Source organism: Macrobrachium rosenbergii, chromosome 16 (assembly GCF_040412425.1).
Source record: "Macrobrachium rosenbergii isolate ZJJX-2024 chromosome 16, ASM4041242v1, whole genome shotgun sequence".
Taxonomy (NCBI): domain Eukaryota; kingdom Metazoa; phylum Arthropoda; class Malacostraca; order Decapoda; family Palaemonidae; genus Macrobrachium; species Macrobrachium rosenbergii.
In genome coordinates this window covers 28,330,132-28,350,517 of record NC_089756.1, presented here as the reverse complement: position 1 = coordinate 28,350,517, position 20,386 = coordinate 28,330,132, and the positions used below count along the sequence as shown (strand labels likewise).

Here is a 20,386-nt window from a genome sequence, read left to right as displayed (position 1 = left end):
TTAGAGGTAGTTATGATGACCACTTTAAGTAGGAAGTTAGCGCGCTGGCATTGACGGCACTGATAACCTTATCACAGTGCTTTGAGCCAAGAAACGTAAAAAAAAAAAAAAAAAAAAATCCGTGTCACAGACTATGAATTATATCATTGCATAAAAGAAATCATATTTATATACCCATAGGGAAAATAGAGTTAGCCGTGGATTTGCAAATTTATCAGCATGTATGACATTGGAAATAAAAAGAAAAAAAAAAAGTTTAACTACTTGGCAAACGGCACGTTGAATCTGACAATTTGGGCTATACAATAAGAGTGATGTTGCGTCAGATTTGAGCATGACTACGAGTATATGCCCCGCAAGCTAAAGGCCAGAGTCTTGTCAATTGATACCCATTTGGTGGCCTCATCTTTTATTTATTTATTTTTTTGCTTTACCTTTCATACACCCGTTGTTACGTTGATATTTTGCAGCGAATTAGGCACCATAGATATGATTTTCAAAACTATAATTCAGTAAATCCTGTTGCGAGGTTGATTTGCACAAAAGAGTAAGTAGGTCATGTGAACTTCCCTTTGTCTGAATATTAAGTTTTAGACCAACAGGTTCCAGTCTTGGATGTTATTCAAGATGAATGGGCGATGTCAGAATATCTATACTTCTCATGTTGTGGAAGGACCTTGTTGGGAACATTTTTATACATAAGTTAGAAAGGGCAAGTAAATGTTACTTAGTGTTATTTCTCATTCATTTGTGACACACACACACACACACACACACACACACACACACACACACACACACACACATATATATATATATATATATATATATATATATATATATATATATATATATATATATATGTATATGTGTATTGTGTGCTCAATGCTCTCATGTGTGTCAATGCTCAACAATTTTTACTTCTGAGAATTTTCACAAGTCATAGAAGAATATGGTAGTCTCATCTCAGTAAATTGTAAAATGAAACTAAAACTACGGTTATGGTTGCGGATCAAAGATATCAAAATGAGAATATCTGTTTTGTCGCTTAGATTTTTCCCCGTACCGTTGCTCGCGAATGACGCTGCAAAGTGGGTATCCGTAGGAACCAGGAGGTGGATGATTTGAATGCCAAATCAGCTCAGATTTTAATCTGCGTGATGCCTCTTACATTATTCAAAGTTTACGCCTGTATCCTGGAATCCAGCATATTTCGTGATAACTGGTTAATATTAATTGGCACGGGTTACGGTATTAAACCTGTTTCTCTCGATGATTACAGGTGCAGGCACAGACTCCTGGAAAGAGGAACTTTGACCCATCGCGAGGCTGAAGAGGGTCAGATTGTCTTGCCACTATTCGCCTTCGCGAACATGAGGCCACTCAGAATGCTCGTTTGAAGAGAGACCAGTTAGATCCGTGGTTATCATTCGAGGCTGCTGCTCTTATCCAGTCACGGGATCAAAATTCTCAGGTACTTCGACTCTCAACACTAATGACCTAGTCTTGCCCAAACCGGAATGAAACAAGGTTAAGGGGAAGGAATAAGGTTTATCCCTGAATCAAGATATAGGAGTCGAGAATAATGGAACAGACGAGCGAGTAGCAAAGCTAAGCCACCAAACCCAGCACTTTGAGGATGATTGTTTTTCACAGGCGGTAAGTGAAAAGGGGAGAACTTTGGAAAGTGGTGCCCTGGTTAGTGTTACAAGGACACTGAACAAAAACATGTGAGACTTGCTGCTTCAGCGCGGCGTAATACACCAAAGTAGTGCTTGCAATAGAGCTACAGTAAAGCCGCCTTGCTGCGAAGAAAAAGAGGATTTGCAAAAGGTAGGCGCAGGGTCCATCAAGTAGGCCTATAGACCCTTAATTAAATCTCGTCGAGGGGAACTTTGGGACAGTGCACCCAATTCTTGGGTAAAATTCCGTGCAGATACTAATAGATGCAGACACTTGATGGGTATTAAACCCGCTATGTATCCACCTACGCGTCATCTCTGAGGTGCTAGTACTAAACATGGCGGAAGCTCCATGGGACGCCGTGTTTAGTACTAGCCCCTCGGTGATCAAATTATTATATACACCCATTTCTATATGTAAATAAACGATATCTTTGATCCCCGAAGGCTAGTACTAAACACAGCGTCCTATTGAGCTTCCGCCATGTTTAGTACTATTGATAGCACCTCGGAGGTGACGCGTACGTGGATACATACCGGCTTAATACCCACTTAATGCAGTAGAGAAAAAAACTTGCAACATGGAAACAAACCACATTCATCTTTAGGCTGCGTAGAAATTTGACCCACGTGGTCATTCCAAGTCTTCAAATAACAGGAACACGAAAAATGTCCAGGGATGCTGACTGAATCTTCTACAAATAGAAGAAAGCATGGGTCCGGGGGTACAGCTCACGTCATTACCGAAGTGTTTCAAGCGCTTGAATCTTACTTAACCACAAACCCCCCACCCCAAAAAAAAAGTTAAATAAAAAAAAACGTGAAATTCATACACTTGCCCATTTAAACCCGCCCTCTCTCTCTCTCTCTCTCTCTCTCTCTCTCTCTCTCTCTCTCTCTCTCTCTCTCTCTCTATTTTTATTAATTAGTTTGCATGTTCCTCAAGTAATGAACAGGATATCTCAGTGTAGCATGTGGAAGATTATCACCCAGGTTTGAGAAATATCATGACCGTATCTACTCGTTGACATTACCAGCGAGGTGTTACAGTGGAATGCGATGTGAAGACGAAGATGAACGTAATGGGGAAATGAAAACAGACGCAGACTCTCCATTGCAGTTTTAATTGTTGTTGCTTTATGTGCATTGAGTGTTTGTGTATTTATCTCCACGTACGAGGAAAGTATTTATTTGCTTTAGCAGAATACTCTTCAGTTATTCAGGAGCCATCTCCGTATGTATACATTGTTAAAATGTAACTTATGATCAGATAAAAGGCTAAAATATTTTTTTACAGAAATCTCGTTGAGAGAGAGAGAGAGACAGAGAGAGATAGAGAGAGAGAGAGAGAGAGAGATGGGGAAGGGAGGGGGCCATCAAACGACTCTTGATAAGTTTGACATTATAAAGATCGTAAAAGCAGTTACATCCGCAAAACCAGCTACGTAAATGGCTGGAAAAACCAGTAAATAAAATAAAAGCGAGAAGGAGGTGCAAGTCATAATGTTTGGGGTTCCCAACCAAAAAAACGATAAAATCTTTACGAAAATATCCTGTATAGCAACTGGTCAAGATTGAACACATCTGAGGACACTTTTGCTTCCTTTGTTTTCAGCTCCTGACTACAGTCAGTGCACTGGTACGTTGTTGTAAGACTATTAACGCCTATTCTTGTTCATTTGCTTTTTAAGGGGTATCTGAGAATGGTGGTGATATTAAAACGCTAAATTTAACCTCATTTAGATCTGCTAATGTTTATATGCATTACGTTTGCTCACTCATTAATGTAATCGTATAGAGGATCATTGCTTGTAGGTGAATCCACCCGCCCACAAAATGTACTCTATCTGAGATACTTTCCAAGTTGCATTGGCGCTGAACTTAGAAATTTTCCATACATTTCATGACCTCTAATAGCTTGTGAAATACTGTACAAAGAAATTTCAGCGACTGTCTGGGGTACTTTCCAGCCTCCAGAACTAACTATTAGGTAACTTTTTCAAATTATGCAATCCATAAAAATGGCCTGAAAATCATGGTGCGTTCAGTGGTTCCCCAGATTCATCATGTTTGGAGGGGGTAGAGAAGACTTGGCATCCTCTGAGTCTAGTAGTGCTGCTCCACCATCAGATACATATCGTGCATTTGGGAACGCCATTATCGAGTAACTTTAGATTTTGAATGCAGACCTCTCCTCAGGATACATGGAATTTTGAATTATTCCAGCCACTACTAATCTTCCAGATCTTGGTCCTTGGAACAGCATCCCAGAAAATGTGCAATTGAACTTCAGAAGTTCAGGCGAAGATGCAATGCATTGCTACCCTTATACTATTCTTTTTGCATTTTAATACTTTTTTATCTATTTATTAATTTATTGATTTATTTTTTTCTTTTTTTAATAAGTGGGATCTCTTCTTTGTGTATTTCTCTTTACCTCCTCTTACTGCTTCCTAACAGACACCATATTCTTTGAAAGCTTGATTTCAGTCAGTGGCCTTTGATTGAACTTGTTTTCATGAATAGGTTTCAGCTTTATAATATTAATAATATATGTAATAATAATAATAATAATAATATGTAATAGTAATATGTAAACAGCTAATAATAAGAAAAGAAAGAAGAAGTTATCGATCTTGCCAGAATAATGAAAGAAAATATGTACAGCAGCATGTGAGAATGAAGACCAATTTCTGAAATTATTCCGAAAAGGTATAGATACTGTTGGTTCCCTCAATAGACAGTCTTAAAACACAAACATAGCTGGTTCACAAGATAACTGCTTTGAATGAAAACTAAGCACTTCTGATCCGGCATCATAGTATGCAGTGCTTCTGTCAGTGGGGTTCCTAGTCATTAGGCTCAGGAGTTCCATCTTGTGTCAGTTTTTTTTTTTTTATCTTTCTGAGATGATCATGTATATTTGGTAAGCCTTGGTTTTATTTTTAGTTGATGATAGACCATACCCATGGGTGGCGAGTTTCGTTATTCGGTTTAGGTTAAATTTAGAAAACTGTGAGTTTAGGTCATTGCGCTTAGTTGGTGGTGTTGAGGTTCTGAATCGCAAGTGTTTATATATTCTGTGTATATATGTATATGTATATATATATATATATATATATATATATATATATATATATATATATATATATATATATATATATATATATATATATATATATATATATTAAATGGAGTTCATGCAGTCCCTTGGTTATAGCACTTGACTCATCAGCGTGAGGTCCTGGCTTTGTTTTCACACTAATCCGTATGGAAATCTATACCTGGCAGATTGTCGGCTGATCTGTGGTAGGAAGCAACTGCTGTAGGGTGCAGTGGGTCAGGGGCTAGAAAATTCATCACAAAAGTTCTGCTGACAATTTGAAGGCTGCCACAATATATAATTTATATACGTATATATTAAGCTGTGGTAGGGAGCAACTACTGTAGGGTGCAGTGGGTCAGGGGGGCTATAAAATTCATCCTAAAAGTTCTGCTGACAACTTGAAGGCTGCCACAATATATATATATATATATATATATATATATATATATATATATATATATATATATATATATATATACATATACAGTATATATATATATATTTTAATGTTTGTATGTATTTGTGTATATATGTGTGTGTGTGAATTAAGCGCTGGTTGCATTTTATTTGTTTTGTAAGGCAACGTTAAGAGATGTTTAATCTTGAGGGAGATAAGTTCGAAGCCTGTGTGCGTGAGTGGAGTCTGTGCGATTCGACCGTGAAATGAAGATCCTTTCATGACCGCCCCAGTTCTTGATGCGTCTCTTGTTGGAAGGAATCGTCTCGGAAGGAAGTCTCGAATCGTACTTGTCACGGTGAAAAGGAGGTGGAGTGACAAAGCAAACTTGAAAGAGCTGCTGATGATTTTAATCGAAATTAAAGAAAAAAAGACTGTGATCTCCTCTGTTACAACTATCATATATTTATTTTGATGTTCTTTTTATGTTTTAGCGTTTGCTAAAAGTCTTTTTCATTGTTATTGCTATGAAATCCTCGTTTTCGGTATTCTTGAGTGTTTTTTGGCCTCACTAGCGGAGCCGGGGGTGGGGGTCACCTGGGCACGTGCCCCCCTATGAAAAATAGTGATAAAATAATAATATCGAAGAATTAGATAATAACATAAATGAGAAATATATAAATGGGAAAAAATAAAAAACCTATTACAGAGATAATATACTTTTATTTTTATATATATATATATATATATATATATATATATATATATATATATATATATATATATATATATATATATATATATATATATATATATATATACACATACATATATATATATATATATATATATATATATATATTTATGTATGTATAATATGTGTGTGTATACATTAGTATCTGGCAACGTTTTATCATTATTGTTCGTATTTAATTTCCATTTTCAAAATGTTTGTTCTTTATATTTGTTATTGAAAGATGAGGACTACTTCTACCGTCATAAAAATAAAATATGAGTGATGGAATGGGTCTAATTAGAAATTGCTGTCGATCTCATTTTGAGGTTCACAGATTCACCTTTTCGAATTGAAATGAATTGAGTATAGAATTTAGGCCAAAACCCAAGCATTGTGATCTATGAGGTCATTCAGCGGTGAAATGGAAATTGACAGTAAAAGGTTTGAAAGGTGTAACAGGAGGAAAACCTCAAAGCAGTTGCACTAAGAATCAATTGTTAGGAGAGGGTGGAGAGTAAGATGGAAGAAAGAGAATATGAAAGGAGGTACAGTAAAAAGAACGAAAGGGGCTCCAGCTAGGGGCCGAAGGCACACTGCAGAGAACGTTAAGTAATGCCTGCAGTGCACGAATTGTGTATTGTTGTTGGGGGGAAGCGCTCACGAGGATGGTGCCCCATTAGTTGTCATTCACTTTTTCTTCGTAACGTGGTTTTTATCATTCGTTATAATTTTAATTACCTTTAAAATGGGTTTTGTAACTTTTTTTTTATAATTTGATAGTCTAGCAGTAGGTAACTTACATCATTATTTTCAGCAACCTTACATAGGCTTTATAACTGTTTTTCATCATTTGACAGTCTAGCCATAGATGGCAATTTTAAATTAGAATGAGGAAGATACTGATAGCAGTCTAAATCTTAAAAAAAAACTGTTTTGCATTTTAATTAGTGAGGTCATTGCTGTATGTAACCTACGTCACTATTTTCAGTAACCATAATAAAAATTTCTGTCATTTTGTTTTTGAAAAGATATCTTTGCATATTTACAGAAGTTTCGTTGAGCATTGGAGTTAGAACTAGTTCTCTGACAAAGGCAAAATTTTAAACTATTGTGATAACCTCCGAATACTCCTCTCAGTGTTAATTCTCTTATAGCCTCCAAGTGTTAATTCCCTCATAGCCTCCAAGTGTTAATTCCCTCATAACCTCCTTTTCATTTCGTGAGTCTCCTCCTGATTCAGGTATTGTGCATATTCTCCTGTTTTGTCTTTTAGTTACAAATACACTGTATCTTCTGTATTCGTTGCTGAGAAGGTCTGTAGACGACAAGGAATGAACGTGAGAATGTTGACAGGTTTACTGTTTCACTTACAAGAAATTAATTTTCTCTTGATTGTTTTGATGATTAACCAGGCAGATATCCAAAACAAAAATTGTTTTGACGATTAACCAGGCAGATATCCAAAACAAAAATTGTTATGATGATCAACCAGGCAGATCCAAATCAAAAATTGTTTTGATGATTAACCAGGCAGATATCCAAAACAAAAATTGTTATGATGATCAACCAGGCAGATCCAAAACAAAAATTATTTTGATGATTAACCAGGCAGATATCCAAAACAGAAATGGTTTTGATGATTAACCAGGCATATATCCAAAACAAAAATTGTTATGATGATCAACGAGGCAGATATCCAAAACAAAAATTGTTATGATGATTAACCAGACAGATATCCAAAACAAAAATTGTTTTGATGATTAACCAGGCAGATATCCAAAACAAATGGTTTTGATGATTAACCAGGCAGATATCCAAAACAAAAATTGTTATGATGATCAACCATGCAGACATATAAAGCAAAAATTGTTATGATGATCAACCAGGCAGATATATAAAACAAAAATTATTATGATGATCAACCAGGCAGATATCCAAAGCAAAAATTGTTTTGATGATTAACCAGGCAGATATCCAAAACAGAAATGGTTTTGATGATTAACCAGGCAGATATCCAAAACAAAAATTGTTATGATGATCAGCCAGGCAGATATCCAAAACAAAAATTGTTATGATGATTAACCAGACAGATATCCAAAACAAAAATTGTTTTGATGATTAACCAGGCAGATATCCAAAACAGAAATGGTTTTGATGATTAACCAGGTAGATATCCAAAACAAAAATTGTTTTGATGATCAACCAGGCAGATATATAAAACAAAAATTGTTATGATGATCAACCAGGCAGATATATAAAACAAAAATTATTATGATGATCAACCAGGCAGATATCCAAAGCAAAAATTGTTTTGATGATTAACCAGGCAGATATCCAAAAGAGAAATTGTTTTGATGATTAACCAGGCAGATATATAAAACAAAAATTGTTTTGATAATAAACAAGGCAGATATCCAAAACAAAAATTTTTTTGATGATCAACCAGGCAGATATCCAAAACAAAAATTGTTTTGATGATTAACCAGGCAGATATCCAAAAGAGAAATTGTTTTGATGATTAACCAGGCAGATATCCAAAACAGAAATGGTTTTGATGATTAACCAGGCTGATATCCAAAACAAAAATTGTTATGATGATCAACCAGGCAGATATCGAAAACAAAAATTATTATGATGATCAACCAGGCAGATATCCAAAACAAAAATTGTTTTGATGATCAACCAGGCAGATATCCAAAACAAAAATTGTTATGATGATCAACCAGGCAGATATCCAAAACAAAAATTGTTATGATGATCAACCAGGCAGATATCCAAAATAAAAATTGTTATGATGATCAACCAGGCAGATATCCAAAACAAAAATTGTTTTGATGATCAACCAGGCAGATATCCAGAGCAAAAATTGTTTTGATGATTAACCAGGCAGATATCCAAAACAAATGGTTTTGATGATTAACCAGGTAGACATCCAAAACAAAAAAATGTTTTGATAATGAACAAGGCAGATATCCAAATGATTAACCAGGCAGATATCCAAAACAAAAATTGTTTTGACGATTAACCAGGTAGATATCCAAAACAAAAATTGTTTTGATAATGAACCAGGCAGATATCCAAAACAACAATTGTTTTGACAATGAACCAGGCAGATATCCAAAACCAAAAAGTAAATACTGTTTAACAAAAAGCAATGAAGAATTTCTTTAAGGATGGATGTTAGGGACTGAGGTCCTCTCCGCTCAGAACCTCAAGCCTTGAATATGCATCACCCATCGCAAAAGGGAGACGCTCTTGGCACTTCAATCGAGCGGGAGGGGAATGAAGGGCACTGAATGTCATGTATTGTAACTGTTTTGGGGTGTTGCATATTTGACTTACTGAGGCCCAAGAGTCAATGCACCCCCCGCGAAGATGCCGAGCTTGCGTTCATCATATATTCACAGCGCACAGGGCTGAATTATTGCCTCCCAAGTGGCTGGGTTGGTATGCATAGTAAGCGTCCCTTGGAGGTAACGATTATTGATACTCTACTCAGTAGACTAGGATTGTCGTTGTTTTAAAGCTACTTCTGGCGAAATAGGTTGTGTATCGCGATGAGGCATATGCCGGCTCATTTTAATATTTGAACACTCACCTGGCCATGCTCAGATTTAAATTTTTGGAACCCACAGATTTGCCAAAGTCTGCTTCACTCCGTATGGACAATTTCCCCTCTGGAGTTAGGTTATGCTTTCTTGACTCCAAGGAAAATCATTGTTTCTGAAAGCCAGCCAGGCGGTGACATGCCAAAATAGAGCTCCAGGGATCAACCGTTATCTTATTTTTATTATTCAGAGTGTACCAGCATCTTTTGGAACAAGTCAGGGACATTGACATGGCTATCAAGCTTCCTCAAATGGGATGCCCATACTGGAGCAAATGACAACTCTGATCGAAGGTTATTAAGAATATGGTAATTAAGTGAATGCAAAATGAGCGGTCGATGAATAAATAAATATGAAAACGATATATATTATGGCAAATAAACCTGGCCATAAGGTAGCATTGCAGCCTCATTTAGGACGGAGCAAGCAAAAGCAGTCGTAATACTAACCGAAATACAGTTCTACAGATTTGAAGCTCGAGGAACAGAGAACATAGGGCACCAGGCAACGTGACCTGTTATTCCTCGACAGAAGAAGGATGATGCATATCCTCTGTTCCCCGTAGGGGGTTAGTGTCATCAGTACACCTCATGCGGTGCACTATAGGCATTACTGAAGGTTCTGTGCAGCGGGCATTCGGTCCCTAGCTGCAACCCCTTTCGTTCCTTTTACTGTACCCCCTTCATATTCTTTCTTCCATCTTCCTTCCCAACCTCTCCTTACAGTTGATTCATAATGCAACTGGGAGGTTTTCCTCCTGTTACACTTTTCAAACCTTTCACTGACTATTTCCGTTTCAGCGGTGAATGGCCTTCATAGGTCCCCAGTGTTTGGCTCTCGGCCTAAATTCTATATTCAATTCAGTTCAGTTCATATTGTCTGCGAGATGACTATTGTGCGTTACTTTTCCAAGATAGGCGCTATGAAGGATATTAAAGGAGGAGTCCTTATTGGCTGAAGGTGATCATATAAATTATAATTTCCTTATTCAGGACAATGAACCCAACACTGAAAGCATTTCATGCAAAGAATCAAGGTCTCAAGATGTTACAGACATTCACACACTATTTCACAGTCTCTGTATCATAGTTTACATATGCTGTCGTCCATTCCAGGACTAGTCTTTCTCATCACAGGCCCCGGTATAAGGATGCAGGCTGAAGGTACAGTACCTTGCTCCGAGCTCCAGGACAATAGGCAACATTCCTAGTGTTGGGACTAGCGTTTGGATCATGGGACTCTAGAGAATATTCTCTAGACCTCGGTCTCGACCTTCTTCTTCCGTTATTATTTTCTTGAAGTTGATAAATAAACTTGGTGTGCTGGCAGTCTTGTAATGTTCTGCATTTGTTATCCAGTATTCTTTCTCTATGAAAAAATAATTAATTTGGCTTAGAATATAAACATATCAAGGATGAGTGTCTTAGATAATCCTTGTGTACAGTATAGTCATGATATAGGTAACAAAAAAATTTGTTTACTCTGTGTGACATTGGTTACCATGTAAGGTAACAATATTATAGTATTTTCAAACCACCGGTTTTGAGCAGGGCAAGGGCGGGGAGTGTTTCTGCCATATCAAACGTTCTCAGTCAGTTTGGTTGGTGTTTGAATGCAGCACAGGCCTAAAGCATGCTAAAATAATCAGTGTTAGTTTGTCTTGTTATCATGTTAAGGCCATCCGTAATATTTTACATTGGCTACTGCTTTTAACAATGCCTTTTTTTTTTCTTGCAGATTTTGAGCAAGGTTACCAGTTCTCTTGAGGGATTCACGTCCAAGGTAAGCTGCCCTTGGGGATGTAGCGTTAGAATTCAGATATAAGAAAATGAGTATGGGAATAGAAAATCTATGAGAAGAAATATCACAGGATTGTGTAGAGTATTTTTAATTGCTAAAGCATGCAGAGAATGAACTGCGAACATTTTTTTTTTTGTATGAGAGGGAAGAATAAACGGAAGTTTCATATTTCGTAAGTGTAGGGAGAGAATGAATCCATGTATACCTGAGCGCAGAATTTCTATATATTGTGTATGTATGTGTGTGTGGGTGTGTGTGTGTGTGTGCTTGCGTGTGATCATTCATTTCTTTGGAGGAAGAGAGAGAGAAAATGGAAAACATATAAATGGTCTCAATGCCAGTGTAGGAAGAGGTAGCGACTATCTTATAAAAGGTCAGTAAGAGGATTTCAGTATCTTCGGAAACAACAAAGTTCTGGACGACGCGACGTGAAGAAAAAAAAAATATACATTCGCTGGAGGCTCACATTCTTATATTATGCTTCGTTTATTTGTCTCCATTAGTAATTGCAAATGGAACTATGAAAATGTCTTGTTATACGTTGCGATGGCATTTTGCACTCTTTTTTTATTGATCTTGGCTTGTAAGTTATAGTCCAATGCCTGAAGAGATTTGCTTACCATGGATGAGTTTTTTATCACTTCACCGTGATTTATTATACACAAGCATTAAGCTACAAATGTCGTTTATTTTAAATTCGCTCTACCTCGGAAATGATATATATATATATATATATATATATATATATATATATATATATATATATATATATATATATATATATATATACATATATATATATATATATATATATATATATATATATATATATATATATATATATATATATATATTAACTTATCACAAACACAATTGTTCTGTGCATTGATAGAATAAGGGACTGTGTGTCCTAGAAAGCTTGTAACTTTTTCTGAGTAAATACTCCATTAGATACCATTCAGTTTGAATGAGGTCCTGTTAGTATATATATACTCGTATATATATATATATATACTCGTATATATATATATATATATATATATATATATACATATACATATACCGAAGGGGAATTATAATTGATAAGTAGTTCGTCGTCTCACGGGTATGAACCGCCGAACACGAGAACTAAGGACGTTCAGTGACGCCTTAAACTATCCGGTTATCAAGAGACTTAACTTGGATGCACTGTAGAGTAAGCCCAAACAAACATTATGATTGCTGCCCAGGATAAGTATTTAAAAGGAGCAAACACGGCCACTTCCAACCAGGGACATTTGGCTGGAAGTAGTATAGTATAGCCTGAGATGCGTTTGGATATTTACACATCTTTGTTACCGACGAGAGCCACTTAACTTGCCTTTCTTGCGATTTCCCCATAAAGGAGACAGTCTGTGTAGCTGGGAGGAGCTTCATTGGTTATTGTAACGTTTTTCACTTTGCTAAAATCCTCCGTTACTTGTTGGGCGTAGGGTGAAGGGGGCGGGGGGAAAGAGTTTCAGCCTTAATGATACTTCCATAACCAGCGAAGCTTCCACTTCCGTTATTTGAAAAAAAATATTCCATTTAAGGATTCGTTAAGTCTTGATGGAGATGTTTTATATTCTCCGCATTGTCCCAGTGAATTACCCTAATCCTTACGCGAGAGAGAGAGAGAGAGAGATCACTGGGTGTGTATGTACGTACACGTGCAGGAGGACCAGCAAGACCAGTAGCGCCTGGGGCCACGTGGCAGACGTTGACTACGAGTCACTATATTCCCCGCGGGAACCGATGGCAACAGGTGGGTCCCAGCACATCCATTGCCCCAGGCTTGTTACCCGTACCTCCGTCCCTCCCTTTTTGCCTCCTACTCCTCTCATGCCTCTCTGCATTACACTGTACATAGACCTGACCCCTCTCTCTCTCTCTCTCTCTCTCTCTCTCTCTCTCTCTCTCTCTCTCTCTCTCGTGAGACTAAGACCAGACAGAGAACGTCAGCTCGAAATTGAATATGGTTATTACTGTTCTACATGCAGTCTAATATGGCAGACAAGAAGCCCAGTCTGGACACACAGTAACTTTGGACTTTTGGGACGAAAAACTAACGCAGGGGTACTCATAGCTTCCCAGAACTGTGAAGTGTGAAATGATTTACCACCGGCGATAAATTTGACAAAAACAAGAAAATTATTTCAGGGAAGCCATATTAATTTCAAATGTTATTCCTGTATCAGAATGTGTCGTCGTACTGTATTGAAGCAAATCATATTGATACAGAATGTGCTGGAAAACCACTTTATGATAATATTATGAGACCCCTTCCCTCATTGTGAAGATCGAGGCAATACACATTTCCATATGCATATTCTTTAAAAGTAAAAAAATATAAAGATATACAGCTGCATACAGTAAAAAAATATAAACATTGAAATTTGTAGAAAAATGGTTCTGTTAGAACTTTCCTCATTCAAACTAGGATTAAATGTCTTCACATAAAAAAAATCTAAATTTTTTCTCCGTAGCGGGGTAGTGCTGTCAGCGCATCTCATGTGGTGCACTGTAGGCATTACTTACAGTTCTTTGCAGCGCTCCTTCGGTCCCTAGCTGCAACCCCTTTCATTCCTTTTACTGTACCTCCTTTCATATTCTCTTTCTTCCATCTTACTTTCCACTCTCTCCTAACATTGATTCTTAGTGCAACTGCGAGGTTTTTTCCTGTTACGCCTTTCAAACTTTTTTACTCTGTTTCCGTTTCAGCGCTGAATGATCTCATAGTTGCCAGCGCTTGGTCTGTAGCTTAAATTTTATATTTCATTCCATATCAGTCTCGATAAAGGCTTGTGGTGGTAATTGTATGAATAAGTGTCGGAAGGAGTCGAATTGTAATACGTCCTTTTGACTGTTGAAACAATTATCTGGCAAAAGTGGTCAGTAATATATATATACAGTATATATATATATATATATATATATATATATTTAAATATATATATATATATATATATATATATATATATATATATATATATATATATATATATATATATATATATATATATATATATATATATATATATATATATATATATATATATATATATTCAGTATATCTATATATATGTATGTGTGTGTAAGAGAGAGAGAGAGAGAGAGGCATCTTAATTATATTTTGACCCTATTAAAAATAAAGCAATGCTGAAGAAACCTCCTTCTCTGTTAGTGGGATATTATAGGGCTTTGGGAACATGAAAGAAAGTGAACTTCAGTGTCGCGAAGTGCAGCGGACTAAAAAATAACCCGAAGAAGTGACTCCGGAGTTTTCGATCTCCACAAAGGATCTCTTTAAATTGCAGTCTTTTGTGCCTTAACTTGGTAGGAATAGCTATCACAACTGAGGCAGCTCCCCGTGTCAAAAGGGTGGTAGGAATAGCTATCACAACTGAGGCAGCTCCCCGCGTCAAAAGGGTTGATCAGATGAAACCTTTACACACGAGAGAAAAATGTGCAGATGTGAAGGCTGCTGATCAGGCAAACTTATTTGACGAGAAGAGAAAGAAAATGAATCGCATAAAAGTGTAGAGTGGATCAAAAGAAGCCGCCCGCCATTACCCGTCAGCCTTTAAACGTACAGCAGAAGTGAGTCAAGGACTGAGAATGAGACGTGTTACTTACAAGGCACGGGGATTTTTGACTTCCCCCTCCTCCTCCCGCTCCTTGTCGAGGTGACTGTGATAGATGGATATGGGCCTTTCAATTCACCTCCTCGGGAGAATAATAAGAGGACGACTCAAGTCTTGAGAAAAATGCAGTAAGCGCTTTGGTATGCGTTTATTATAGGCGTAATTTTTTTTTTTTTTTTTTTTTGATGCGTGTCAATTTGATGAGAATGTCTTTTGTAACTTTCGAGTATCGTGACAACGAAATGAAACTTGAAATAATGAATTCATCTCCCGAAGTATTGATAAAGTTGTGGAATGGAAACTAAACTTTTCCCAATTCCTTCTTTTCATCTTAATCCTTAAGCCTTTTTAACGGATGCTCAAAGTGAAATGTTTTCGTTCTTTGTTTCATTACATCGACACCTTTTGCGAGGAAGACTCAGATTTATTACTCGATATATTTTACTTTAGTTTTCTGAAAAGTATTGTATGGCTTTGTCTGTCCGTCCGCACTTTTTCTGTCCACTTTTTTGTCCGCCCTCAGATCTTAAAAAATACTGAGGCTGAGGCTGCAAATTGGTATTGATCATCACCCTCCAATCTAATGGCTTTTCCAAATTTTGGCCCTCTAGCCTCGAAGTAGTTTTTATTTTATTTAAGGTAAAAGTTAGCCATACTCGTGCATCTGGTGAAAGTTTCGTGGGCTGCGGCTCATACAGCATCATACCGAGACCACCGAAAGATGAATCTATTTTCGGTGGCCATCGTTATACTCGATTGTGCTGAAGAAACTTCGGCGCATTTTTTTACTTGTTTTTCCACTATACTCAATTGCTGAGCGATCATCCAGTTGGAATAAGGTTTTATTATACGTCAAAGTCTCCTCGTTTTTGAGCTTAATATCTGGAATAAACAGAGTCATTAAGCTCTAGACCAAATGGTCAAGTAACAAGTCCAAGATTTAATCCGTATTATAACTTATTACTACAAATATCTTCAACCTTTCACCTTAAATTTCTCTCTCCATTCCGAAGGACGTCAGGAGCATCTTTCTCCAACGAAACTTGGTCATGTACAGTAAAAAGTTAAGTATACCTTAGTTTTACCAGACCACTGAGCTGATTAACAGCTCTCCTAGGGCTGGCCCGAAGGATTAGACTTATTTTACGTGGCTAAGAACCAATTGGTTATTTGCAACTTGGGACCTACAACATTGTGGAATCCGAACCACATTATAGGCGAATAATTTCTATCAGAAATAAATTCCTCTAACTCTTTATCAGCCGGCCAGGGTGAACTCCGGCCCATCAGAAGTGTTGATCCGCAGCTCTACCGACTCACCCAACGAAGAGCTTTCATGTACAGTAGGAGCAGAATAGAATACAATATAGAATTTAGGCCAGAGGCCAAGTGCTGGGACCTATGAAGTCATTCAGCGCTGAAAGGGAAACTGACAGTAAGAAGGCTTGAAAGGCGTAACAGGAGGGAAAACTTCGCAGCTGCACGGTTCATTTTCCTGACGAAAATTTGCTGACGTCAGTAATTATTTGTCCCATTGATATTACCTGGAGTCCTAGACGATCTAAGTTTGCCACTGCCAAGAATTGTACTCAAAAGTGATGGTGTACGATCGGGCCTATACTCTAACTGTAGGGGGGGCGTGGGGGGTTAGTGCCATCAGTGTCATGCGGTAGGCATTACTTAAGGTTCTTTGCATCGTCCCTTCGGCCCCTAGCTGCAACTCCTATCATTTGTTTTACTGAACCTCCGTTCATATTCTTTCTTTCATCTGATTCCACCCTCTCCTTTTGGCTCTTTCTCACAGTGCAACTGCGGAGAGTTTTCCTCCTGTTACACCATTCAAACCTAACTTACTGTCAGTTTCCCTTTCAGCGCTGGATGACTTTATTCCCAATTTGTAGCCTTTGGCCTAAATTCTATATTATGCCGTGTATTCCTGCTCCTACTGTACATGACCAAGTTTCGTTGGAGAAAGATGCTCCTGACGTCCTTCGGAATGGAGAGAGAAACATTCAGAAAGAAGCAAAACTGCCGAGGGAAATCGAAGAGTACGTCCGTCCGTCCGTCCGTCCGTCCCTTCATTATCTTTGCAGTAAGACAATTCTGTTTGTCCTCCCCAACAAACAAATAGCCGGTGATTATATTTTCCATTATGACCTGCTGGTGATTTAAAGAGGCCATAAACTTGGATATTGTTATCCAGCTCATATCTACCTTAGTAACGGCAGTGGCGGCGGCGGCGGCAGCAGTCTGAAGCTGGGAGAGTCGGCTTTGATATATTTCTTCGTACTGTAAGTAAGCCTTTTAGGAGGAACTTTGGGTTCGGCCAAAGCACAAAACAAATCTTCCCTCCAGGCACGAAGTACACCAGGCCTTTCCCTCCCCTCTCTCTCTCTCTCTCTCTCTCTCTCTCTCTCTCTCTCTCTCTCTCTCTCTCTCTGGCATCATTGTCAGAAGAATGTATTTCCTTTCCGTGGCCTAAATGCAAAGTGTGTTTCAGCAACTCGCGTCACATATGGCTACATCTGATCAGGGCAGCAATATGGGAGGTAATCCCATTCAGAGTTGAAAGTGCCACGTCGACGCTGTTTTGTTCACCATTCAAATTCCTTTGGGTGTGAAATCTGTTGGCAGTATTGATTTTTGGCTTGGCATGGCCTCTCCGGATCATTTACGTCACAGAAAACTCCTCTGGCTGCTTATCGCCCTGTGCAATGTGTATTTATATGTGTAGGTTAAGGTATGAGTATATGGGGTGGTCTCCACACACATATGAGAGAGAGAGAGAGAGAGTAGTCATCACAGACAGAAGAGAGAAGAAGAGAGAGGGGGACAGGGGGCTAACTTTGGTGTATCACTGTAGCCATTGATACGGAATTGAGGGCCACAAGAACAAGAGGTCACAGAGAACGAACCTGAAAGAAAACTGTATCCTGATGGGTACGAGTTCCCTGCATTCGGTGATTGATTTCCTCTCTCTTTCTCTCTTGCTTTGATTGATCCTACAAAGACCGATAAACTCTGGTGTTATTCGTATGCAAGATGTGATTGTTCTCTGATAAATTCTCCCCTTGTCGTTTTTGGTGCGATGCATCCAAGCGATCAGTGAATTCCACTCTAAGGAATCCACTTCTGTAGAAAGTCTCCTCTTGTTTGAATGTGGTACGTTGGTCGTTCCCCCTTTTTCATTCACCCATTCAGGCGTGAGCGTCTGATCTCCCGGGGTGTTATGAACTTTGACAATGGAACACTGACCTCCATATTGGAGAGGGCTTGGCCTTGTTTGAAGCAGCAGTTTTACTGTACTTGCGAATTTTGCTTTATTCTATCATCGCCCATTGTTTTATGGTTCTTTATCTTATTAAACACACGGACACATACAGTACATATATACAGTATATATATATACATATATATACATATATATATATATATATATATATATATATATATATATATATATATATATATATATATATATATATATACTCTATAACCATATATATATATATATAATATATATATATATATATATATATATATATATATATATATATATATATACTCTCTTCTCTATATATGCACACACACACAAGGTCTGCAATAATCTATAGACATTGTATATATATCTATATATATATATATATATATACAATTATCAGATATTAGTAGATTTTTTCTTCGCCGGTAAAATATTTGCACTCATTTTTCCTGTTGCCCTTTGGAGATTGTTGCAAGGTTAGCAGCAATCATATATTTGCACTTGAGGTTAAGCATTAGTAATGTAACGTCACGTTTCATTGCTTGAAAGAGTCATCTCTCTCTCTCTCTACTCTCTCTCTCTCTCTCTCTCTCTCTCTCTCTCTCTCTCTATATATATATATATATATATATATATATATATATATATATATATATATATATATATATATATATATATATATATATATATATAATATACGAAATGTTATCCTGGAAGGTGGTGGATCCACAGCAACTAGCGAAAAACTCCTAAGACGCCAAGTGGTGCTCATTCTTCTTCTTGGATCCAGGATATTGACAGCTTCCAAAACCGCTGACACAATCCCGATCGAGCGCTTCTGTCTCCCCTGCATCCTGCCTGCAAGATCGTTTATTCATATACCTATCTCTTTTTTTTTTTAATTCTCTTTACATTCTCTCTACATGTCCAAGCCACCTCTAACAAAGCGTGGTGGATCTTAGCTCACGGATGCAAATCTCTTCATTACCTGAATCTCTTGAGCAGCCGTGAACAATGCACAGCCTAGATTGATGCTAAGTATAAGTATGAGGAACTGGTAATAATAAAAATGTACAGGAATAACTGCAGCAACAACTTCATTAATAATAAAAGCGATTAATCGTATGTGAAGAGTTTACATTACTTTCACCTTCTCCCCCTTCCGGACTTCGCTCTCCTCTTCCAAACCCTTTTTTGCAAAATCGTCTGCTACCTCTCTACGAAGAAAATGGATTATTGGAAAGTGGAGCTGCGAATAATATATATATATATATATATATATATATATATATATATATATATATATATATAGATATATATATATATATATATATATATATATATATATATATATATATATATATATATATATATATATATATATATATATATAACGTGGTCGCTGTGGTCATCACACACGCCGCCGATGTCCCCCTCCGACAACTGACGAGAGAAAAAGGTCGGCTGAGGTCTATAAAAATGAGGAAAAATATCGGGTGAAAAAGCGTTTCAGAGCCGTAACTCATAATGATGACGATGATGCACAAAAGGTATTTTCCATTGCGCGAGCGTGTGATGGTCGCCAATAAATGATAGACATTTTTCGAGTCTTTGATGACGAACGGCCCCGTGCGACATCTTTTACCGTTGTAAGGGCGACGCGATGCGGCAGCGCTTGCATTTCCCATTGTTTTTCGGACGGGTGGTGCAGTTTAGCGCTCCTTTTGCCTCGGTCGTCTGATGTGTGTGTGTATGTATGTATGTATGTATGTATGTGTGTGTGTTACAGAAGGAAACCTGCTCTCTCTCTCTCTCTCTCTCTCTCTCTCTCTCTCTCTCTCTCTCTCTCTCTCTCTCTCTCTCTCTCTCTCTCTCTCTCTCTACTGAATTTCATATCTACGTAACTGAAGACTTTCTTATTGAATTTGTTAGCCAGAATCATCCACCGTTAAACAGAAGTCTCTCTCTCTCTCTCTCTCTCTCTCTCTCTCTCTCTCTCTCTCTCTCTCTCTCTCTCTCTCTCTCTACTAAATTTCATATCTACGTAACTGAAGACTTTCTTATTGATTTGTTAGTAGAATCATCCACCGTTAAACAGAAGTCTCTCTCTCTCTCTCTCTCTCTCTCTCTCTC

At 37.5% G+C, this 20,386-nt stretch overlaps 1 protein-coding gene across 1 annotated transcript in view; it reads left to right on the top strand.

Moving 5' to 3' along the window:
- The window catches only part of LOC136847240 (uncharacterized), a 693,244-nt gene that overhangs the window by 258,565 nt on the left and 414,293 nt on the right, over positions 1-20,386 (top strand). Inside the window, exon 3 of the mRNA XM_067118733.1 lies at positions 11,267-11,311. Coding sequence (XP_066974834.1) covers positions 11,267-11,311 — 45 coding nt within the window. The remainder of the gene's footprint in view (positions 1-11,266; positions 11,312-20,386) is intronic.